At 37.6% G+C, this 25,430-nt stretch overlaps 1 protein-coding gene across 1 annotated transcript in view; it reads left to right on the plus strand.

Moving 5' to 3' along the window:
• The window catches only part of STARD9 (StAR related lipid transfer domain containing 9), a 109,336-nt gene that overhangs the window by 48,340 nt on the left and 35,566 nt on the right, over positions 1–25,430 (plus strand). The window contains exons 5-20 of the mRNA XM_014950158.1: positions 966–998; positions 1,088–1,149; positions 1,766–1,878; positions 7,334–7,403; positions 10,491–10,563; positions 11,484–11,551; positions 12,455–12,552; positions 12,770–12,970; positions 13,376–13,473; positions 14,496–14,573; positions 15,417–15,491; positions 16,202–16,381; positions 19,983–20,034; positions 20,951–21,088; positions 22,011–22,093; positions 23,293–23,396. Of these exons, the coding sequence (XP_014805644.1) occupies positions 966–998; positions 1,088–1,149; positions 1,766–1,878; positions 7,334–7,403; positions 10,491–10,563; positions 11,484–11,551; positions 12,455–12,552; positions 12,770–12,970; positions 13,376–13,473; positions 14,496–14,573; positions 15,417–15,491; positions 16,202–16,381; positions 19,983–20,034; positions 20,951–21,088; positions 22,011–22,093; positions 23,293–23,396 (1,526 nt within the window). The remainder of the gene's footprint in view (positions 1–965; positions 999–1,087; positions 1,150–1,765; positions 1,879–7,333; positions 7,404–10,490; positions 10,564–11,483; positions 11,552–12,454; positions 12,553–12,769; positions 12,971–13,375; positions 13,474–14,495; positions 14,574–15,416; positions 15,492–16,201; positions 16,382–19,982; positions 20,035–20,950; positions 21,089–22,010; positions 22,094–23,292; positions 23,397–25,430) is intronic.

The raw sequence follows: 25,430 nt of genomic DNA on the forward strand, positions 1-25,430 counted from the left end.
AGTGTGCCTTCTAAAAGCTTTTAATGCTATTTGTCAAGCAGATTGAACCTAGGCCTTAGAGTCTTTCTCAGGGTGTGTTGGCACTGCAGTCACTAAAGTGTGAGCAATCATGTCATAAGAACAGTTCATCACACAGAAACACTGTTAGTTCAGTGCTGTGTAGACTTATTTTGGCAAAGTTTAAATCCGCTGGTTTGGGTACTGTTGGCAGTCCGTATCCCGTTCTCTCTGAGAGACCAGATTTATAAATCTAGGACATAAAACTGTTCCAAACCTGTTCTGTGACACCAAAGCATAGAGAAATAAAAGTAGAATAAGGAATAAACAAAATATTCATGACATCAAGTTAGTTTCAGTGTTGGCCTGGCGTCATCTAGCCTGCAAGACTTCTGACATGGGCACGTCTAGTATCTTTACATCAAACAGCTCTTGGATTTAACCCAGGGCTCTAAACTCCTCATCGATGCTGTATAAGTGGCTCTATAATGACTTCTGCTATAAATAGCATTTGCACCGAAGTTAAGCCAGATGACATTACATGGCACATGAGTGCCTGCAGTGCTGCACGTGCAAGATGCTTCAGCTGGAGTAGTAGAACATGCCATGGTGTTCTGAACTACGCTCCAGAGGGGTTTGTGTTACAATCCATCATACAGTCATTACTTTAATGCTGCACTATGATTCTGTCCTTTTCTTATAACTTGGCTTTTATTTAAAAATAAGTTTTGCAAGAGTGATAGCAAGTATATTGCTTAAATTTCTCTCTGTTTATTATTTGAGCCCTGCCATGGTGTTCTGAACTACACTCCAGAGGGGTTTGTGTTACAATCCATCATACAGTCATTACTTTAATGCTGCACTATGATTCTGTCCTTTTCTTATAACTTGGCTTTTATTTAAAAATAAGTTTTGCAAGAGTGATAGCAAGTATATTGCTTAAATTTCTCTCTGTTTATTATTTGAAGGCATCCATCGGACTGACACCACGTATATGTGAGGTACTTCTTTTCTATTTCACTTGCATTTGTTTAACTAGTTAGATTCTCTTGATGGATTTAAAATGTATATACGCTTCTGATTTGTGCAGGGCCTCTTTTCAAGGAAAGATGATTACTCAGACCAGGCAGCATCTTGCAGAGTAAAGGTCAGGTAAGTGTGTCACTGTTTGGGGCAATGCTATGAATGCTTTCAGCAACATATTGCTGTAATCAAACAAAGTAAAGACTAGTTTATTTTGTTTCTGTTTTCTCAGAGGATAATAATTTTGGAACAAGGGGGAGAACACAGAGGAAGGATGAGAAAGTGTTGGTTTTAGTTTTCCATCTCAGTATAGTTCTTTGGATGCTGTTTTGTATAGACAGCTGAAATAGGAGTCCATTAAAAATTTACTTCCTGTTTGTTTAACTCTTAAATTTCAGCCATAATCCTACATTCCGTTCTTTTTTGTCTTTCACATAGATCTAATGAAGCCGTATGTTTTGAAATCTGGGGATTTGGACTCACTAGTGTTAAAAAAGGATATTTTATGAATTTTTAAATAAAATCTTGAATGCATCTTGCTTCTTGGAAATTTGCTACTATGAGTTCTTTTATATGTGTACTGCATGGGAAGGGGCAGTGACAGATTATGAAAATGAATTCATTAACTTTATCATGAAAGATCTATACAAGATTCAGGTAGTGACATTGCCTAAATATATGCTTTCACTTTTTTTTTAATTGTGTGCATTTAACATTCCTCTTTTTTTTTTTTTTGGCTTTCCAGTTTTCTTGAAATCTATAATGAGCGTGTCCGAGATTTGTTAAAACAATCAGACCGAAAGAAACCTTATACCCTTCGAGTCCGTGAACACCCTGAAACAGGACCATATGTACAAGGTGAGCACAGGCTTCACAACTTAGTGTCAGAATTTCAAGTAAATGTGCATCAGGTCTATATGTATCTTTGCATATGTTCCTAATTGCTTCTACTCTTCAAGAGTTACTTTCCTCAAATATTTTGATTGCTGATATGAACGTGTAATACACTGAAAGCTTTGCCTCTGTTATCCCACTGGCTGGATATCCTCCACTTTCCTGTTTGCCTTTCTAGGCATAGGTTGTGTGTGAGCTGTAGTGTTTTGCTTTCTTTTGTTTTAAAGAAATCTTAAGAAATCCGCCAACATCAGTTCTAAATGGGTTCTCCAGACCAGCCTAGGTCCCTCCATGCCTGTGTCAGACCTTGGCAGTATATATATAAAATAATAATAATAAAAAACTAGATAAACTCAACTGTTTGATGTTGCAGACCAGGCCATGAGAAGTGATTAAAAGCTGTATTGCCCAAGTGAGAACCCAATTAGCTTCATTTTCATTCATTAATGTGAAAAAACATAGGATGGGTAGGTGCATTATATGATTATAAACATCACACGCTTTTGAATAACCACTTGCAACAGCAGCCCCTCAGGTGGTTTTGTGTTTTCTAGTGAATCATAGCTTTCAAATCAGGTGACAGAGCAGATGAAAAAACCCCCATATGTATTTTTTCCATTTCAGTTGTCTGTCTTATTTCAGTTTATATCTTCTCTCTCATTGTTTTTGTACTTCTGGTTTATTTTCACTCTTGCTGCCTTCACTTCAGGGTCTTACATAGCTTTAAACTGGAGTTTGGCCATCGATACTTGTGAATTGATTAGCTCCTTGTGTAAAGTTTGCCTGCTGCATTTCTGTTTATGTGGCCAACAACTTATGTGACATAAGGGATGCCTCTCAAAATCAGTGCACCATACAGAGTAGCTTCACAGGGGAGATCAGAAGGAAGAGCCTTTTCTACACTTATGCAAGTTTCAAAAATTACTGAGTTTGTTTAGAAAGTAAATGCATAAGTTTCCTTTTCAGCATGCTTCCAGCAGAATTCCAAAGTTGCCCCTGGTATCACTGACTCTGCAACTGCTTGGCTGGCCACCAAGTGGGTAGTAACACCTGGGAGGTATGCATTTAGTATGCAAAATGCATATCACACAGAATTTTATTGGTCCTGTCACATCAGATCAAATACTGATTTTGTTCTGGCTTTTAAATAAAGTTCTTGTCTCTGTTGATTTTCTGAATTCCTTTTGTTCTCCCTGGTTCACTTTTCTCTCTTTCTTATCACATTACACGTCAGTCTGTTCCCCTCACTTCAGAGATTAAGGCAAGATGTGACAACAGACAGGGTGACCTGACCGTGTGATTGAATGGAGCCTGGAATTCCCAGCTCTCATTCCCGGAGCATCTGCAGTATCAGTCACAACGAACGGTTGTTACCAATTCCTTCTCTCAAAATTTGAAATAAGCACTTGGGAAGGATTGAACTTGCACAGTCCTGTACATGAGGGACTCTCTGGCATTCTGGTTATTTCAGCTGTGCTTTCCCAGCACATCAGCATCCTGTTTAAGCAGAGTTGGAAAATAGATGAATTGATGGTCTCATTAGTATGGCAAACTTACCATTCTTTGAAAAGCAGATTCATAGACATTTGGCCTTTATTGAGGTCTTTCCAAGATTTTCTTTTTACCTGCTTGTTATCGGAGAACTTCGTTGTTGATGGAGTACAGTTACTAATTATTTTCTTTTAGTAGCTGCTCATTCACCACACGAGAAAAGGTCTTTAAACTGCTTCCTTCCTTGGCAATTTCCATCCCTTTTCTCAGGCCTTATATCTCCAGTGATTCCTTGGCTGCATATAATGGATTTTCCTTGTTTTAAAAGAAAATGAAGTTATAGCTTCTGCCAATGGGCTGGCTTGCCTTTTGTCACTATTTTGTCTTCAACTGGAACCTTCCAGGCCAAATCCATCACTTCTTTTCCAGTTCTTTTTTTTGGGGGGGTTTTGTTTGGGTTTTTTCTTTAATTATTATTTAATTTTGTCTCTTTTGAATAAGGATTGTATACTTAGACACAACTAAAAATTTTAAGTGGAACAGTTTTATGCTAGAGTTTTGAAATATCCCATAAAAGTTCCCAAGTGATTAGATTTTGTAAAATAAGAGGAAAGGATAATGGAAAAAGGTTAACCAAAATAATATTTGCCAGCTTTCGCTATGTTTGTAAATCCAGTATGAATACTTTATTTTAGAAGATTCTCTCCCTCTCTTATCTTGCGACAGCCTCCCAAAATCATTATGTTAATTGCTGTGAGAAAAAAAATTAATTTTAATGATAAATGTGATTCGCAGTTTTAGAAAAATTTATCACATGCATGAAAAATTAAGTAATTTCTCTACTGAAAGCGTCATGGGGTGTGACTAGAACTGTCGTGAGAGCATGTGAACAAAAGTGGTTTCAGGCTGATGAGTCAGTGGCTTAGGGCAACAGTCAGATGAGTTATTTTTTTTTTAGATACGTGTATATAATTATGTATAAATAAATAAATACACATATTTACAGTTTACACAATTAAGAATGGTAACAGTTTGCTGTACTTGAGACAACCCTGTTGTCTTTTGGGGCAAGGGACTGCTAAAGAAGGTATGATTATGTAGCACCTTTGGGATTGCACTCATTAGCTCCCATCAAAAATAAGCAGCAGTGAGAAAGTCCAGAGGTCTTTTGAATGAGGGTGAGCAGTACAGTCAGTTTGATTTTAATAGTGTCGAATTCAAGAAAATGAAGTGGTTCACAGCTCTGGTAAAAAAATGCCCTTCTCAACTACAGTAATATGTTGTTGCAATCAGCATTTGCTGATCTCTGTAATTAGGGCCTTCTACATGCTGAAGTAGCCTTTTGCAGTTTAATACGTAGTCTCTCTGTGCAGGATCAGAGCACGTGAATATTGTTTCCAATAGTTAGGTGGCTGAGATCAGAATTACCAGCAAGCTTCCTGGAAGGAGAGCTCGGTTTGTATTCCCCTTCCAGGCAATCTGCTGTAGGGGAGAAATAAAAATGGTGAACGTTAACAAAGCTCAGAATTTTTCCATTATTTCCCATGGATCCAGTATGTTAAGGACTAGCATCTGCATTTGCATCATACTTCTTGCAGGCCATCAGCAATTTTAAGGTTTGCTGACTTAGATCAGGAGCTCCCCAGCGTACCATTAGTTTGTCAGTTGTGTGCTTGGTGTCAGTGATACCCAGAATAGTTAGCCCTGGATGAAGAACAGACAGAGGAAAATCAGAAAACTTAACCCCTTTAAGGACACTTAGGTGTTCTGGGCAATGCATTTTCCATTTGCAAGTCCAGTCAGGAAGTCCCAGCTCTGAACACTAAGTATTTTGAATAGTTTCCAGCCCATCATTTTTCTACGTAAAGGCTGTGAGATTGTAGCCTTTAAAATGCTGAAAGTGTTTTAGTGCTTTGGGTTGGAATCGTTTCAAACTTCTCCCTCACAGATGGTTGCACTGTTAAGGAATCGGCCTCTCTTAAATCAGGAAATGATGCAATCTATTTTGTTGCTCTGAGACAGATTTCTGAGGGAGATCCTTTCTTACTCCAAGGCAGATTTCTAGATGAGCAAGTGTTTTTGATCTTGAAAATGGCCTTTCTTGTTCTAGCAGCCACCAGAACACTTTGTCATTTCTTTTCAAATGTTTACAATATTTCATTTACCTTATTGAAAAACTAAATGTTTTGAACTCTGCTAGATTCACTGTTCTAGTACTTACTGAAAGATAAGAATTTCTTCCATGCCTCCATTTTATAACTGGATTTTTAATCAGTTAAACAAGACCCTGAAAAAGGGTCTGGGAAAACAATAATAGTTTCCATATTCTGAGCTTTGAAGATCCCAGTGCTGTTGGAAAAATAATGGGCCTCTTTCTCAAATGGAAAATGTGATGACTTCTGGAATGAATGTATTGTAAATGGACACTGGAGAGCAGAAGAAATGCTTTTGTTTGAAAATCATCCTATACTTTTTGTGTGTGCAAGTGTGCATGCATGCACACTATAGTTAGGGGATTTTTTTTTTAAAGGTATGGGTGATAAAAATCTTCTGTTTTTCTTTACGTGTATCAGTTGTTAAAGGACTAAAATAAATTCACATCTTTGGCTTAGATTTTGCTTCCATTTGAAGTTAAACAAGCTGTTATCATGTAAGGATACACTGTCTTTAACTGTCAGAAGTACTTATTTCAGTATTGTTGAATTTTATTTTCATCTTGATTTATATTGTAGCAGTAGATAAATTATTTGATCCAAATAAATTACATTTTTCAGTACTTTGCCTACATCTACGCTTTTGTGGTCTTCAGTAAGATAAAGCAAGCCTAAATCAGTGCAATCACCCAAGGAAGTAGCCCTGGATTCCAGCTCTGAGATAACACGTACCGCAAACGAGTGTTTTACGAGATACTGTATGATGAAGTCTTGCTTCACAACTCAGGTGTTTTTTTTAGGAGTCACTGCAGGACAAATGATAACTAATCATCACCATAACATGCAAACGAGGCATACTAAACTGGATTTATGTGAAATACAAGCCCGTTGAGGTTAATTTTGTGTGTCTGCTGGAATGTGCATTTTGCAAGGGGCTGGCGGTGCGGCTGCAGCACAGCAGCAGGCTGCCCTCCACTGGGGTGCTGAGAGCCACAACCACCACACAGCAGCTCTGCAATGCACCACTTCTTGCATTTGTTTTCAGCGGGGTCTTTCCCCCCTTAAAAATAAAATCAAATTTAACAAAAAAACCCAAAACAACTCCAGACAAAACTCAAAGCACGAGATATGCAAAGGCCAGATGTTTGATACCATTATTTGGGTACCCCCAGGGACAAAAAAGCGTGAACACTCCCAATGTGTTGCAGGCTGAAGCCTAGTTAAGTAAATGGTAAATATTCACAAGGGTTGATCTCTAATTCATTTAGTTGCCCGAGTTGAGCCATTATCCAGAGGCAATGGCAAAAAGCTTCTTTACAGGATCTGTACCTATTTAGTAGCAGTGACATAGCTGAAAATTTCAGGTACATTGGTTTATATACCATTGTTTTGCAGACAAGCTGGAAAAAGGTCTGCACTTCAAAGTACAAGGTATTTTTTTATACTGATGTCACTGCATGTGAAGGATGGATTGCAATTTTTTATTTTATTTTTTTAGAAAGAATTTCTTTTTTTTAAATAAAATAGTCTAGTTGAGAGACTGCTTGTGGAACAGCCTGGCATCCCAGCAGAATGCCCATATGGCCCTGATGTTGGATAAATTGTTGGGTAAACAGACTGAAATTTCCTGAGAAAAATATGCTGCAATATACAGCAAAACATTTTGCTGTAAACAAACTTCTGTTTTTCTCCCTCACTTGCTCATTAAACTGCATAGCTTTCAACTAACTTGTTAATGTAACTTAGTGATTTAACTCTTTTTAAATCTTTGGCAGGGTTGACTCAACATTTAGTTACTGACTACAAGCAAGTTGTAGAACTTCTAGAAGAAGGAATAGCTAAAAGGTATTTTATGAAACAAATAAGCTCTATCTTTATTAAACAATTCTTTCACCATGTGTTGATTTCGTTAATGTTTATTTTACCGACAGTGTTGCCAATGCTTTGTTGTGACAAGGTGTCAGATTTGCTGATCCTGCACGTGACACACACATAAGATGTTACATATCCTCATATTATCCACAATAAGAGCTGCAAGCACTCATGAAGTTGTTTTTTCAAAACTGATCCCATGCTGACTTACTGAAAAAGTTCAACCATCTGTCTGGGCTAACAAATTCGTGCCAGGAAAACATTTTGCTGTAAACAAACCTGTTTTTCTCTTTCACTTGCTCATGACCCTTTAGACTGCATAGCTTTCAACTAACTTGTTAATGTAACTTAGTGATTTAAAATTGCTGAAAAGATAGTGTATTTTCAATTTCTAAAAATATTTGTTTTATAATTATTTGGTTTACTCTTTTAAGTATTTTTTTAGGTTCTTAGTCCAAATCATGCATGTTTGCTATGAGAGAACTGTGGGAGTTTGCACACCAGTGAAGCCAATAATTTCAGCTCTCATTAGTCAAGATACTTTTTTACGTTTTCAACAGGGAGCCTTGGATATCAATACAACTGCTCTTACAGTGATGGAAAAGAGTTGTATTTGAAAGGATCCTCCAAATACAAATCACAGTTCCAAAATAGATATTAAGTCTTATCATAAGAGAGGTCAAGATTTTAGAATATCACTGATCCTTGGAACTAAAGAAAACTAAGCTGCATTACCATAAAAACATAGAACATACTGCAGGATTAAATTTTGCAGCTTCTGTTTGTAGCAATCAATAGATGCAACTATACAGTAAGAAGAGTTCTTTTCAAAAAAACAACAAAATTCTAGTCTGTCTGCTAGTGTAATCCTACAGTCATCTCATTGCTAAGGAAATAGAAGATGTGGAGAAAACAAAATCAGAGGCTCAATATTGTGCGTGTATGTTTTTGTGATGCTGAAGTTTCAAACTTCGTCACTTGCATGAAACCAAGCAACTACTTCTTTTTCTGAGTAACTTTTCAAAAAGTTATTTGGAATATACAGGAAACTCCTATTTGCCTATAGTCTTTATTTTTATAAAGTATTCTGCAGAGTGTTTATTAGCATATTATAAATGCAAAGAAACTGATTAAAAACATCTCCAGTCTGGGAAATGATGCAAAAAGAACATCAGCAAGATCTTAGGGATAAAGAAGGTGGGGAGCAGGTTGCAATTGCCCCATATGCCTGGAGGCAGGAGAGGATGGGATGTGATTTGGAGCCAGGTCTGACTATACAGGGAAGTTGGGAGGGGAAGCTCCCCTTGAACATGGGTGGTGCCTTTCATGGGGGAGAGGGCAGGTCCTGTACTAACAACAACCAGAGTGTACTGAAGGCATTTTTACTACCAGTTGGTTTTATCAGGCCATCTCCAGCCTGCTCTGGCTGCACCTGTCCACTCTAAAATAAACAAACATGATTTTCAACATGCAATCATTATTTTTGTTGCAACTCTGTGCTGCTATGTTATTTTCTCTTGATACTTTGCAAAACTCAATCTCAAATGCTTACGAATAGAATTTTTTAAATGCAGGAAATACAAATTTCCAAAAACTTAGCCCTGATGCTGTGTAAAGCAAAACAACCAATAATTTCTTGATAATATTATTGGAACAGTTAAAAATATTAAAACATACACCACATGCCACGATGAAATGGAGTATATGAAAAGCTAGTACATACATTCTCCCATGAAAATGCTGACATGGGTTGTGAGTAGTTGAGGTGTGAGCTTGCCCTCCGATTATGGAGGTGAGAAGTGAGTCCTTACACTTCCTTCTCCAAACCCTGAGGCACTTTCTATTTCTCTGTTGCTTTATAAACTTCAGTGCTGTTCCTTTACATTCACTGGCCACTGTGGAGCTGTTCTCTATCTTCTGCCCTTTACTTAATTGTTTGTCTTCTTCCTCCAAGATCTGGAGACTAGTTCACATTCTGCTTCCTCAGTTTATAACCAGGATGCACTAGGCTGCCTGTGGCTTTTGGCAGTGCCTGGTGGGGAGGTGCTGGAAGTGGAGAGCAATAGGGAGGAGAGTCTCAGAGTCCTTTGGCCACAGACAGCAGGTGCTTAGGGGCGTACACACAGCTGTGGCTCTCAAGTGTACTCTGACAGCTGGGCTCCTAACAAAAAATGCAGTTTCCCAGTCCTTGTCTGCACTACTAAAATTGCTGGTTGTTGTTGAGGGTAAGCCTGGCAAAACCAACATTGAATGCTGCACATAGAGCTGAGACACGCTACAAGAGTGACAAAGGGTGACCTGGCTTCTGCGCTAGGCAAAACCCTGCTTTCTTTGGGTTTGTCTAATCAAAACAGCAACAAAGAAAGTAGAATTTCCAAAAGTTTGTGTTACAGAGACAGTGGTAGAATGCTGCTGCTGCTTCTTCTCCTGTGCCTGATACCTGCTAGCCAGAGTGCAGTGGGTCGCAGGGCTAGAGCCAGGTGACCCGTCTGTCCACATGGTAAAGCCAAGCAAGTGCTGCATGAGTGAATTACCATATTAATTGGTACTTATTCAGGTAGACTGCCTAATCTCCTTGGACTCCTCTAAGTGTAAAACTATTGTATCAGCCCGGTGACAGGATGAGCCCCAGAAGTAGTATTTGAAGCTCTTTGGACCCTTTGAAGTACCAAGAAATAAAAACAAGAGCAGTGGAACAATGTGGAGAAAATGTACTGGGCCAGTACATTCAGTGGTGGTGGGGGTGAGCTGTATGGTGTGGTTGCTGGCTGTACTTCTCTGCTCTCTCTACCCTTACACAACATCTGCACTGTAGGGCTGCTGTAAGGTCCTTCTTCTGAGTGCTGCTGGTGGACAGAAACATCTCTAACTGACTCTCGATTTCCGCCCTTCCAGGTCCTCTGCCAGACGCTCTGTGATCAGATCCAAGAATACAGTCTGCCATATTCTCCAAATTTCACGTTCCTTCATTTTCATTTATCTGCTCTATTTGTTATTTTTGCTTTCTCTGAATACAAGGAAATAAGTATTTGTAATTGAACGGTTTGTTCTTCTCTCTAGAATCACAGCAGCTACACATATTCATAATGCCAGCAGCAGATCCCATGCTATCTTCACCATCCACTACACTCAGGTTAGCTAAAAATAATCCAACTTCCTTTTTTCTTCTCTCTCAAAAAGCATTGTTCAATGTGTTGTGCATTGTTTACTTGTCACTGTTTTGTGCTGTTTGTGATAATCTCGGTGGAAACTGTTACTTCCTTTGGATCACCCTGCAGATGTGTTACACTTCCTATGCTGCCTGATGTGTTGGGTGTTTACTGAAGTATTCTTGTTCCTTTATGCAAGCTTAGTAGTCAGAAGTGATGCCAAAGGCTCGCTGTAAAAAGAAATGTTTAAAGTTTTAATCAGCCCTTTGAAATGCAATACCTCTTCTAGGATGCTGTGAAAATCACATGTGAATATATTTAAAGTTACATTTTGTCATGCTCATTTAGGATCCTTAAATGAAGTATAGCATTAGTTTAATGCTTACCAAAATTTTGTGTCTGTCCAGCTTTTCAGATGTGCTCATCTCTTTAGCATTTGGCATCCAGTGCTCTTCCAGGGACAATGCACCCTTTCTCCACAGGAATTATATCCTTCCCTGGCAGGGAAGTCGTTCAGTGATCCAATAGACCTTTTCTATCTCACATTTCTAACATCCTGTAATCACAGAACATTTTGGGGCATTTTTCAGTAGTTTCACAAAAGACCTTTGGAATACATTAGTGGAAAATAACTCTGCAAGATCTACAAGAAAGCCTTTCACAGTCACTAGGCAGTAAAGGCTTTTTTCAAGAGGAAATAGGCATAAGAGGGTAGTTTTTCTGTCGGGTGAGAAAGCTGGTGAGTTAACGGTTTGACCATAGTCAGTGGTTCAAGGTCACAAAGAAAGGCAGTGAGACAGTCATGTGTACAACTCAGTTTCAAACAAAAGAGCACATCTATTTTATTTTCATTAATTAATTAATTAAGAGGAATAATCATCCTTATTTACATATTTCTTTTCAGGCTATATTGGAGAACAATCTCCCCTCTGAAATTGCAAGCAAGATCAACTTAGTGGACCTTGCAGGCAGGTAATAATATACTGAGGGGCAAAAAGGTAATTTTCTCTGAAGGTGCTGGTAGTACTGCCTTAAAAGATGAAATTTAATATTTTTTAAACTCCATTAAACTACGAATTAGCCTGACTTTTGTATATAGTAACAAGGAATGTTGAGCTAATATTGTCTCTGTCATTTGTTCTTCTGTGTTGAGTATTGGATTTCGTTGAGGAAGGCAATTCCTGGGTCCTCAGATCCAATACTGTGCTATTGGTGGAATTACCAAATCTGAGCTTGAAAAGAAGGAGAAAAAAAAAAGGAATATATTCCTCATGGCTGCCTAGCATAGGTGGGAGAAAACAGTCATTTGTCACTGCGTATGTTTTTCATGTTCCAAAAGTTCCTATGTCTTGGATCATAGCTATGCATTTCAGTGAGGAATATGTGGTTATGCTGGATGAGACAGGGAATAGAAAGATGGAAGTTGTGCTGAAGAGTTACAGAACAGTTGGAGAACAGGACGTTTTTCTTTCTCAAGAATGTAAATGGCCATGCATGTCTGAGCAGAGAGAGTAGCATTGAGAGGATATACAGACTTTTGCACTGAGCCAGTCTGTCATTGCAGAGCTGTGAAATGTATGTTTGGGTTTTCTTTAATTCAGAACCACTATGATTGGGTTGCACACTTTAGGCTTGAATTTATGTTTTGATGGGTCTTTAACAGTAATTTGTGCCAGTGGCCTTGGCTCATGGTTGTTTGGAATTTCTGAACCAGAGCGCAATGTATTCAAGTCATATAGCTTTTTAATTACAAAGCTTACAATTTTTGTTTTCTTTTATGTCAGAAAAATACTAATTCTATCATCTTGATTGTATGTTAATAATTAAGCATTTTTGTTTGGTTTGCGTTTTCTTTTTCATGCTCGTATGCTATAGTGAAAGAGCTGATCCCAGTTACTGTAAAGATCGAATTACCGAAGGTGCCAATATTAACAAGTCATTAGTTACACTTGGAATTGTCATCTCCACTTTAGGTAAGCACAGTAGTTCTTTATATTGAAGGGCAGTGATAAAAGCATAGGACTGACTCACCGTGTGCTGTGTGTTAATGTTTATCTATGCTTACAACAAAAGGCTGAGCAGAACAGCCGTGTGGTATCTTCATAAATAGTATCGACATCTAAGAAAATTAAATAGCCGTGACAGAAAAAGATGACCCCTTTCCTGAGCTCGGTGGTATTTCTCCTTCAGCACAAAATTCACAGATGTTCAGCAGCTGCCAGAGCATAAATACCATAACAAGCGAAGGGGAGAGCAGCCATGCAGACAGTCCTTCCACAGGCAGCATCAGTGGGACCAGGCGGCCGGCTTACATCCCCTACCGTGACTCCATCCTTACCTGGCTTCTGAAGGACAGTCTGGGGGGCAACTCCAAGACCATTATGATTGCCAGTGAGTTTGGTTTCTATTAATTGTTAACATTTTGCACTACATTATCCCCTTAAAATACATCTCTAATGCAGTGAGAAGACAGCTGTATCACTTAGAATCTGTCCTTGTAAAGATATTAATAAATACTTCATAGGATACTCAAGGAAATGAAAAGGTATGCTGATTGTGCATGATGTTAAGCTTAAGAGTCTTCCAAGGTCATAGCTTTGATTTAAAGTGATTTATTCATTTACAATCTTGAGAAGACATTTTCTGTGAGCGTGATGAAATATCCCTAAGGATGTTTTTGGGTTTGTTTTTTAAAGAAGCAAGACTAAAAAAAAACACCATCTTTTGGAAAAGTAGTGGGTTAAGTGGATTACTTTTTAAAATAGTATTTATTTTCTATTTGTTTTCTGTCTGCAGCTATCTCTCCTGCTAGCTCCAGCTACAATGAGACCATGAGTACCTTGAGATATGCTTCAAATGCCAAAAATATCATTAACAAGCCCAGAGTGAATGAGGTGAGGCCTTGAGTTCTACTTTTCATTCTTGTTCCATTTTGTTGTATGTATTATTTAAGGTTTATTCAGTAGATCTGCTCTCTGAGTAAAATTCATACCTCTTTTTCCCATGTTAATGAGAGCTAAATAGGAGCCTGAATATTATAGAAATAATTTTCTTGATCCTCTGCAGCTTAAATTATTTAGAATTTCACACCTATTTTTTATTCTTCTCTTTCCATTGAGTTTCAATCATCCTTCTCTTTGAATTGTTATGATGTGTATGTTTACCCTATGCCTTTATCCTAAATATTGGCAGTTACAGATCTATAACTGGTCCTCCTGGGTTGGCCTCTTGTTACATACAGCCTGTCAGCCTCCCAGCTTGTGTGCCCACCACTCTCTTGCACAGTCCATGCTTGACCATTAGCTCCATCCCTTCAGTTCACTGCCTTCTTCCACTCACTGAGGACTGACCTGAGCCGAAGTGTCACTGGCAGCCCAGAGAAAGTTGAATCTTGCGTTTCTGCAAAAAGTCTGGTTTCCAGACTGTGCAGAGATGCTCACTCTGAAAGTGAGATAAATGCCTCCACACAAGCAGGCAGGAAATGCTTTTTGTATCTGCTGTGAGGGATTTTAGTACCATGGTTGGTGACATTCTGACTTAGTCTCCTCTAGTCTGATTTTCTCCTCTGCGTGACAGAAATAACAGCATTTTTCTGACCTGATGGGACTATTTTGAAGGTAAATCCTTAAAAGTTGTGGTGTATTCAGCTATTGTCATGATGGGAGAAAATACTATGGTAGGTCTGTGTTCAGAAAAAAGATGGAACAAAGTTTATGGGAAAAGAGAATGTATTAAACATGGGAACCACTTAAACCTAGGTGGCACATCCCAGAGGCCTGGCAGAGTGGAGTTAGGGTACTGCTGTAAATGTGTCCATTCTACTCTCTTTCCAGCTCTTGGAAAAGCTCTGCATTGATTTCTTTAGCTAGAATTTTTAAAGAATGATTTTTCCAACATCTGTGTCTCAATGTTTCAGGATGCAAACGTAAAACTGATCAGAGAACTGCGAGAAGAAATTGACAGGTTGAAGACTATGCTGATGAGCTTTGAACTGGTACGTAGGAGCATTCCCAGCTGGAGCCCTAATGGTGCTTTAAGTAGCTAGAGTAGCTTACTTTTGTCTTATCTGTTTATCTTTCCATGTTTATTGTAACTTAGGGGGAAATTAAACTGTCCTCTGAGTGATTTCACAATGATTATAAGGCTAACTGCATTTCTGTCATTCCTCCTTTTTCTGGTATTCTACTGATAAACCTGAAGTATAAGTAGTTTTGCAATTATTAGAAAGGTTTTCCTTTCCTGTCTTTCATGGAGTGGAATGGTTTTGTTGTCCAGAAATACCGTGAAATAGAAATATTTTATTTGTAGGGATATGAAAGCACCAAGACAGTACAAAATATTAATCATTAAGGCAATTTTCCTGCCAGACTTGTTACAATCCTCTTTGCCAAAAAAGTGAGCTAGTAGACCTCAGCAGTATGTTGGAGGTTTCACCCTGCCTGCACACACTGGCCCCAGAAAGAAGTTGAACATGTGTGAGCCCTCACTATACATCTGACATTCTGTGGTTTTCTCCTTTGGAATAATAATAGTGTCTTGGTTTTCCATGCCACAGAGAGCATGGTTTGCTGGGAGAGACTGGAACCTACAGTCCAGGATTTATGTACACAGAAGCATCTCTCTGTTAATGCTCTTTCACCGGTTCTTCACAAAAACTTGCATGCAATAGCTAGAGAGCTGTAGGCTAGATGCTAGAAGGCAGTATCAAATGTCTGTGTATTTTATCTTTCCTTCTCCTGAGTTCATCTCTTTGAAATCCTGAAGAGTGAAAGAACATGCCTGCTGGTTGTGAGTAAGGAAACTAACATGTAGATCTTGGTGGCTGTTGTTTGTACAGAGGAATTCTAGTCCTTCTTGGAGCGATGACAGGGATGGAAATCTGACTGAGCTGGTGCTTCAGAATGAAATGAAGGTGTGTATGATCTGTTTGATGCTGTAACTCTCTGCTGTTTCACTGGGCTGGGAGGATAGCATTGCCATAGTTCTGGAACCACAGTGAAAATGGTTTTGTCCTAATCCTTTCCCGTTTGCTCTGAATATACAGGTAATTGCCGTCCATAATGCATGTTGGGTGCTCTCTACCAATTTGTGATGAAAGTCTCGTGTCCTTAGTGGGATACTGTCCATTGAGTCCATCTCTAAGTCTGCACAGTCTACTCCTTGTTTGAAAGCTGTCTCAATACATCACAGTAATTCATTATACAGAGCCTTTCCTAAGATTAAACTCCTCCAATTTGTTCAAAGGAAATTATTGTGCAGTCACCAAATTACGAAGAAGATTTGATCACTGGTGACCTGAAAAGGTTTTGGAGATATTAGTTTTAAGTTTTGCTTAAAGACACACAAAATAACTAGTTAGCATGATCATGTATCTTTCTGACATCTTTAGAAATGAGTCTTCAATAAATTAAACTTGCTTCACTTGGTGGTAGTACAGTTTTTACCCGATTTTTTTTGTTGCCACAGAAATGTACTGCAATTTGAAATACACCTGCATTGCAACTAGTGAAAGAATTTTGCATCCAGTAACTGGAAAAAATTGTGTTCTTTCTGAATAAATTTATGTATGTGAAAAATTAACGTGCTTAGTAAGTGAAACACTTTTGTCTCCTATTCTTTAAGATTGAGCAGTTGACCAAAGACTGGACAAATAAATGGACAGACAGAAAAGCCATCATGGAAGAATACAGTGTGGACATCAACAAAGAAAAAGCTGGAGTAACAATAGATTCTAGTTTACCTCATCTAATGGCCATGGATGATGATATCCTCAGCACGGGAGTGGTGCTGTATCATCTCAGGGTGAGATATTGTCACTTGTCTTGTTTTTTCCTTGAATTTGAAAAGACTTGTTTTCTTAGGAAATGGAGATCGGTTAAGGTGTCATTACAACAACAGCTGTCAGAAAAGACTGTAGCCCACAAGACACAGATAACAGGGAAAAAAGCAGAAAAGGATACGTGAAAATGGAGGAGAAGAATTCATATATGGAATAATAATTTTACCTTTTATGAATTCACGTGCAAACTATTTGATAGTGTATAATAAGCAAATGAAAATAGTCAAATTGGGCATTAGTAGTTTATCCACAAAGCATGAGGACAGGTGTGTGTTCATGCATGTGTGTAAACGTAAAGGATGGTATTTAAAGTATAGCAGACACGCTGGTCCAGATTTTACTTGGTACTTGTATACTTCAGACTGGAATGGTAATTACTTGTGATCCCACATGAGTGACTGTTTTCCTGGATCAGGTGGAAAACCTTGACTCATGGATAGTGTTTTGCTGTGTAGCTCTTCATTTAAGGCAAGGTTTTCACCAAGAAGCTTTCATAACACTGTATGTATATTACTCCCCATTGCAGCTTATGATGTGCATAGCTAGGTCCACATAGTATCTTTTTTTCAGTAAGTCAGTGCTAAGCTGGACTTTAACTTTTTAATGTTGTTTTAAATGAATGGAAATTACTGAAATATTTATGCTGTTCAATGTAAAAGGAATGATGGATGGTCATCTCTACAGAGGTGCACTCATTAGCGAAAAATGTGTTAAATATGGTTGAAAATTATTTATCTGTCTACTAATAAAATATCTCAGTACAAATCTAGGTTTTGTGCTACTTGATATAGTTTAGGGACACAGGATTTTTTTTCCTGTTAAAAAGCTGCAACAAATATTTGAAACAGAAATCATGCTGTTGCTTATAATGTTGAGAGAGAAACATTCTTAATTTTTCTTGTGCCAGCACAAAGAAATTTTACCAGATAATAATTAGGGACCAAGTAATAATGTCTGGTGCTGATCAACATGTGACTTGAACTACTTATTCCTCCATTAACATTAAATATTTATTAAAAGTAATTGCTACTACTTAAATGTTTTTCCATTATGTGCTGTTTTGGAAACAGCAAATATTTTCACATACTAATTGTGACAACACCTAAAGTGATTTAAAGATACTCATTTTAATGAAGAAGCCTAGTTTGAAGGGTCACCTTCTGAAGTCATTAGTGTCTCTGTCACACTAACATCTTTGTCCCCTCTTTCTTTGCTCCTAGATGCTGCCTTTTCTTTTCATTGTGCTTTGCATCTTTTAGACTATGGTGTCTATTACCTTCATCTGAACAGCGAGAAGGTAAAACATTAGCAGTTCCTTACATGTTAGGGCTTCAACATATAACAGCACTTTACATTGGAGTTCTAGAGAGAGGTCACAACAGCAGTTTTCAGATCATGTGGAATAAACATTGCATTACTCTTTTAGTCCCTTGATATTCCATAGTATTAATTGCACTAATCATTGCTGTGCCTGTGCTTAAACAACCTTTCTTTCTTAGGTTCTGTTCTTTTTTTCTGGCTTTCATTAACAGAAACATATGTTTTCTTTATAACTGACCTTTTTGTGTAGCTTAAAAATATGGGAATTTTTATTATATTGTTTTAGGAAAAGATGTACTTCACAAACCTTTTCTGAAAGTTGGAATACTCCCAAAACTGAAGGAGGAAAGCAGTCTCAGTCTTTATGGTTCTATAATGTGACTTGGGAGTTCTACCCTCAGTCAGGAAACACTGCCAGAAGAGGGTAGCAATGTAAAAGCGCTTAAGAGATGTGAAGATGTATCTTGATATGTTAAGGTGAAGTTGTGCAATCATTTTGTCTGAATCATGTCTTTCACTTTTTCAGGTAGAATACTCAATATTAAATTAGGAAACAGTATAAATATTTGAATTATTAGCTCAGTAATAGCATTTGAAGGCATTAAATCATTGTGGGCGTAGCCTGTTAATGGCTCTGTTTGGTTTGCTTTCTTCTTTGAGTTAGTTTGCTTGTATCCTGTCTGAACTCTTGCTCTCAGCTGCAATTTTTGGTTGTACTTAAACTCACCAAAAATCACTTCACTAACTGGGATGCTGTTGTGAATTTCATGAACCAATACTGCTGTGATACACTTCCCTGAATTGAATTGTATCGCCACAGATTTATTTCAGCACATTGGAAAAAGGTTTCTTTTGGAATTAGAATAACTATGTCTTTGCTTAGTCAAGAATGTTATTGATAAAGAGGTCTTTTAGGAGTTGATTTACTTCTCTTGGTATAAAATACATGTTGCTAACTCACTTGAATGTGTGAGGTGAGTCAAAGGCTATACAGGTCACAAGTTTTCCAATTTGTGGCCAAGCCAAGTGGACATACTGTGGTTGAGTCCACTGAATGTGAAGCTGACATGTAACTTGATAATCACCCTAAAGCAGGGGCACTGGCCACAATCCAGGGTTCAGCCTCTCCAGCAAGGGAGTCTCAGCAGAGCTTGTAGCAAAGGGGCTCTGTTAGTCAGTTCATATAGCTGAGCTCTGTGAGGAACTGAATGATAAACATTCCCTTTCCCTCCAATGCACAAAAATACTGTGATTTACTCATAATTACTCATAACTGTATCATCTTGCAGCAGTGCACAGCTTCCCTTTTCTCCATCTTCATGCTTCTGATTACTACTTCTTGCTTCATCTTTAAATCTAGGGTATAGTATGCTTGGAGCAGGAAGCATCTTCAACTTATTCTAATTAGAATACAAAAATCAAGTAGTTTAAAAACCGTAATTAATTTTAATATGACTGAAAGAGTTGCCACTAAAGTAGTTTTAAAGTGCATTCGCTAATCAGTTTATAATAATGAAGTATAGTGTCCCTTCAGAGCTGGGAAATTATCTTGCTTTGTTTTCCTAAGGAAATGGGAATGGAACATACTAGACAGGTGGTAAATTCACTGCTTTTTTTGATAGTTTTTTTCTCATAGTATTGATTAAATGACTCTGTTTCATTGATATATGCACTGTACCATAAGAATACTGTCTCCCTTCCATCACTGGCCCATAATGTGGTTTGAGTCTGCTTGTTCTGGAGACTTTCATTCCTAGGCAGTTCTTTTCTCTGCAGTTATTCCTTATGAAATAGGAATTGTTACTTTTATATCTGAAAAGCCTAGTTAACTGAATAATCATTTTGTAGTTGCTTTCTTCCTGTGTGGATATTTATAAAAACAATTATGTAATTTCTGCAAACAACAATTCTCCCTGTAAAAGTTCAAAGCATCAGAATGTGTGTTCATATTCAAGATATTTGTCTTAAGCACAGTCCAAAAATCATCAACTGAGGGTAATTTCATCTGCTGGAGTCATACTGGAGACACTGACATACCTGCAGGATAAGGAGCAGTTACATCACTATGGGGGGCAGCAGGCTGAAGTATTATGAAGTAGTAGACAGTTTGCTCTAAACAATTATGTCATTCAGAGGTGATTTATTTCAGGTATTTGCTGTATCAAGTGCTGCAACAAAGCTTTTAAAATTATTATATATAATGCACTTTCAGTAACCAACTTTTAAATTCTTTTCTTGTTTTAGGAAGGAACAACCAAAATTGGAAGAAGTGATTCAGACCAAGATCAAGACATTGGTAAGAGAATGATATTGCAAATTATTTTATGATATGGTGAGGTCAAACCAAGAGATTTATATTTGTCATGTGTAATAGGTAGGTAATGGTTCTGTTTGTCAGCTTTCTTTATAGAAGAAGGTAAGTAAAAGAGAGTAATTGTTGAAGTTGGCTAAAATCTTTCAGTTATTTTTTTGTTTAAGAGGTCAAAAAGTCAATGGTCTTGACCTAATTGAGATCTCTTCAGAATTTCTTCCTACTTGTGAAATGCTACACTAGGGTTTAAAAATACCTTCATCCAACATGTAAATCTTAATATGTTCTATCCTAAACTCGTGGCACAAGTGATCAAGAGACACTGAAAATCCTTTTCACCCCTACTTGGGCAGAGCATTTTTGATATAAAATTCAAATGATTCAGAATATTTTTTATTTCATTTCATTTCTGCTTTTAATTTTAACTGTCAATATCAAGAGCTACAAATTATGATAGAGAGTTGAAACTTTATTCTGAAATCGGAAACTTTGTGGAATCTCAGCTTTGGTTAGTTCTGCTAAGTTTGGCTAAGTTTGACTATTTTCTGCCAGTAAGTTAGTAAAATATAAACAATAAATGACATAATAGCAATAAGAAAATTCAGCATAACAGAATAATTTGCGCACCAGCTCACAAATGAGAAAGTCATGTAGTTTTCCAGAATCAGTAATACTTTAAGAGCGATTTCGCTATTTTCAATCAAGTAAGTTTTTTCTGTGATTGGTACTTAGCTATTAATGAAATAAGACATTTTAATCTCCTTGGTCTGCACATGACGTAGTTCTGAGGTATGAAGTATGCAGTCATAGTGTCAAACAGTGCATGGTATTTAATTCTGAGCAAAATAGTGCAAACCCAGCCCCTTCAACAGGTGAGATAAAACAAATCTCTACGTTGTAGTTTTGCAGGGAAGGTGGATTGAAAGGGATCACTGTATGATAGACAACAACTGTGGGATTGTGACACTGCGACCAGTTCAGGGCGCACACTGCACTGTGAATGGATGTGAAGTCACTGGATCGTGTCGTCTCTCTCAAGGTAAGGCTTGCTTTTTCTGTAAATCCTGCATTATAATCAACTTACTTCTGGAGTTTAGAGACAAGGATTTATGGAACTCATGCAGATGTAAGAAATACATCTCTCAGTCTCCAACCTACCACCACAAGTTTTGATCCATGGCTAGAGCTTCTAGACTGGGACAAATCAATTAAGTACTCCACAGAAAGTAAAACAAAGACATACGTGACAATATTAAGACCCCTTGTGGCAGGAGTTGTCTGTAGCCTTCTGAAAAGAGAAGACTTGTACTCAGAAGCACTACTGTGGAAATTAGTGGAGGCTGGCTCTAAGCCAGCTGACCACTGATGGGGTTTTTTGGCCTTTATGTGATATAGTTGAAATGACCTTCAACTCTTTCACAGTGTGTTTAGGTGGAGGGTCTTGGCCACTGAGTCACAGGCTATGCTGAATAAACTCAGATGAAATGAATCGGGCTCCCATATTTTCAGTTTAAAATAAAAAATAAATTAAAAAATACAATTTCTGGGAACTTGCAGTGATCTGGATTCTTAAAAAGATAGTGTAAAAGCAAGTTTCCAGCAGTGGGTTGGCTGGTTATTAGTATTAGCATGCTGGTCTTTAGTATTAGCAGGGAATGTACTGATATGTTGAGTTTGCAGAGATGTCCAAAGATTAATTTGCTTGAATGCTGTCATTACAGAATGGTAACTCCTCTGTTTCATAGTGTTCCATGGTGGCAAAATTTAAAAGTAGTTTTCTGCTCTGTGATGGTCAGAAAGTTTTTTGGGTTTTGGTTGTTGTTTTTTTTTAACATATTACTCTGTAGTATTTTGTATATGCTGTAGTTTGTATAGTGGAGTTAAGAAACTGCTAACATTCTAGAGACCAACTGTTTGATGAATTATTTCTCTGTAGATTTATAATTAATTTTTGTTCACAGGGGCCCTTGTTGTCCTTGGCAAGTCTCATAAGTTTAGATTCAATCATCCGGCAGAAGCTGCTATCTTAAGACAAAGAAGATCAGTAAGTTCTAAAACTGTATTTTTCTCTCCTAATTCTTCATTGATTTTCCTAATTATATTCCCTCTTAAAAGCTCACCTGATACAGATAATGCTTCTTCTCATCATTGTATTCGCTTGCTTCATTTCCTCTATCTAATGGTCTGTAATGACACTAAACGTTTTGTGGGAGGACACTAGCGCTTCTTTCAGATGTGCTTAGCAAAAGATGATGCAGATCCCTTGAATAATTTAGTGTTTCCTATTTCTAGTCATGACTACAGTAGGATTGAAACAGAAAGGCAGAATGCTGCAGCGAAAATATCAGTTAAGAATCTTTCCGCATTTGATAGTTTTCTGACTTCTTTCTCTGCCATTTCACCGTCCCAAATGAGGTATACTAGAAGAAATGGAAAATTTTGGGGATTAAGTGCTTGAGTATTGTTGACTCTGAAAGCACTTACTTGTTACATACATCAGAAATAGATAAAGTATTTCTTGGTATGTTAATCTCGGGAACAAACTACCGCAAGATACTATGCAGTCTCTGCCCAGGGCAGCGCTTGAGGCACCATCCCTGGAGGTATTAAAAAGATGGGCAGACACAGTGCTTAGAGACATGGTTTAGTGATGGTTTTTGTCAGTGTTAGGTTGACAGTTGGACTGGATGATCTCAAAGATCCCTTCCAACCTAGACAATTCTACGATTCTGTGATTCAATAATGTTTAAAAAAAGTTACATAATTCTTAAAATGACTGGGATATATAACTAAAAAACCTAACTATAAGAATGTAAATTTTCTGGTTTAGGACATAACCATATTACCAAGTGATATGGGCAAGAATCTACCATTTAAAATGGATTTTCATATAATAATATTTTATACTTTCTGCTCAACTGTCCTTTTGTACTCACTTCTGTATTTGAGATAAGGGGCTTCCATTTGTTTTCATTCTTAATTTGTTCATTAATGAAACATGTGGTACATTGAAACAGAGCTACAAGAAGAGGCATACTCAGTAACAAACACTTCACAATTTTGCAAATTATCAAAGGCTAAGCAGAACTGGAAGTGAGATTATAAACTCACATGGGAGGTATTATGCAGCATTAGAGAGCAGCAGTACACAGTACTTAGCCATGGTGGTATTAATGATAACTTGGAAGATCCTGGATTACTGTGATACTTTTTCTTGCTATTCTCGCATTATGTGTTTTGTAGATTAATGAAACCCCACCCATTCTGAGTTGTGGAGCTTTGGACTGGCTCAACTTGGATGGAAGTTGCACCCATTCTTCTCACTATGTCCTTTCTTCTCTTGACTAGTAAGTTAAAACAAAGAAGCAAACAAACAATTTCTCACGTGGGATGATGTTTGAAACCAGGACTTAGTTCAGACAAAACTAAGTTGTATGTAGAACTGTGTTTTCAAGTGATCAAATAAAAGTGCCCAAGAAAATGCATTGGCCAACTGACTAATTTACAGTGTTATGATACCCAAGAAACAAATCTGAAAAATTATTTCTTGATGCAGAATGAGTATTGATGCACAGTCAAGAAAATGCCCTGGATGAGACTGTCAACAGCCTTAATTCAGTTCACTTGCACATCTGCATTATAGCTATTTTGATTTATGAGGAAATGTGTAATTTTTACAATATTCTTCAGTGCACAGAATGGACTTTTCTAGATACGATCTAACCAAGGTAATTATTACCAGTTCAGATTCCCTGCTAATTCCTTGTGGAAATCAGAAGGTTTGTTTGTTCAGAAATTGCCATTAGTTCAAGTCCTCATTGAGCCGTTCATCTCTGAAAGCCATTGTGTTTCTCTTTTCTTTTTTTTTTTTAAACTGAGCAGTAAATTAGGCATAAACTGCTTCCCAAATGCTGAAGAGCTGCTCATACTCACAGTGTCTAGTGTATGCTTTTCATGGCATAGCCTTTCTGTAAGGGAAAGGATTGGCGTGATGATGACAGTGATTAATACATATCAGGAAAATGAGTTAAGATATCTCCTGTGTTTCAGTTCATAACATTGAAAACAGAGTATCACAGAATTAAATGTAATTGGGTTCTTTCTCTTTTTTTAATTCCTCTCAGCCTGGCACATTCAATTGACCTGTTTAAGGCAAGAAACAGCCATCTTCTCATTCATATCTGTTGATAGTTCTGCTTCTTGCTAGAGCGTTTTTGGTATGGTAACATACTGGGAACCTTTTATCTCTTTCTAGAGGAGGTACCTCATCTTGTTTTTATGAGCATAAAAAGTTATCTCTGTTTTGAACATCTCTTCATACCTCTAGTTGAGTGGCTTGCTTTCCACCTTGGATAGTGTGTTTCTATGTGTTCTCTTTAATGTATCTAATCTCTGCATTTGCTTTTCATTTGCTGCAGTGATACCCTTCTGTACAGAACAGTATTTTATTTTGTTTCTTTACTGAGGTACATTTTACACATCACTGCTGTTCTTTTCTTTGTAAAAATTACAAAGAATTTTAAAAAAAGGGTTTGTCTAATGACCTTCAAAAGTAGATGCCAAGTTGCACTTTTCACGGGTATAAACATCAGAGGTGGGGGTTTTGTCGCAGAAATTTGTTGGTGCTAGAAAAACCTCCAGAAGTTTTATGAACAGTTTAGCACAGAATTGCACTTGGTTTTCCCCTTTTTAACTTGACAAAGCTGAAGAACAGTTTTGATGGATTTTTGTTCAGACCGTGATCAGATAGCAGATTTGTTTGTGTTGATCAATTTTTTAATCACTTGGACAGGACTATGCGTATTACGTTGCTTAACATTATCCTCATACTTACCTAGAGCGTTTCAAATTGTTACTTCAGTGAAAATGAAAAGCATTATGGTACTACATTTGCTTGATTTTTATGAATGTCCATCTCTTACAGGAATAAGCTATAAATTATGTCTAATATTAGATGTCTTTCACCTTAGATAGTCCAGTAGTCTTTTTTTCCTCTTGGTTGGTTTTTTGGCAAAGGTAAACTGAATTGATCCACTCAGCCTTCCTTTATGGTAACCAGTAAGCCTGTATTTCTGTCCAGGCAAGTAGTTTTACTCATGGAGGGGGTTATAATTGAGACATCTAGCCTAAGATCTGTAATATGAAAATAAAATGAGACATATGTCATCTCTCAAATGTCCAGTTTTCCTGAAGAAAAGTTGACGTCAAGTACTAAAAGGTGTCTGAGTTATTTTGCAAACAGTAATACAGGACTAAGTGGGCTACAGGAAGTGCTCATTGGTCATCAGTAAAAAGTCCACCCAGTGCAGGGTCTTGTCTCTGTCAGAAAGAGATGCTTAGAGGAAAAGATAAGAACAGGAAAGCTGTGTGTGTGCGTCCCT

Source organism: Calidris pugnax, unplaced genomic scaffold, assembly GCF_001431845.1.
Source record: "Calidris pugnax isolate Ruff unplaced genomic scaffold, ASM143184v1 scaffold68, whole genome shotgun sequence".
NCBI classification, from domain to species: domain Eukaryota; kingdom Metazoa; phylum Chordata; class Aves; order Charadriiformes; family Scolopacidae; genus Calidris; species Calidris pugnax.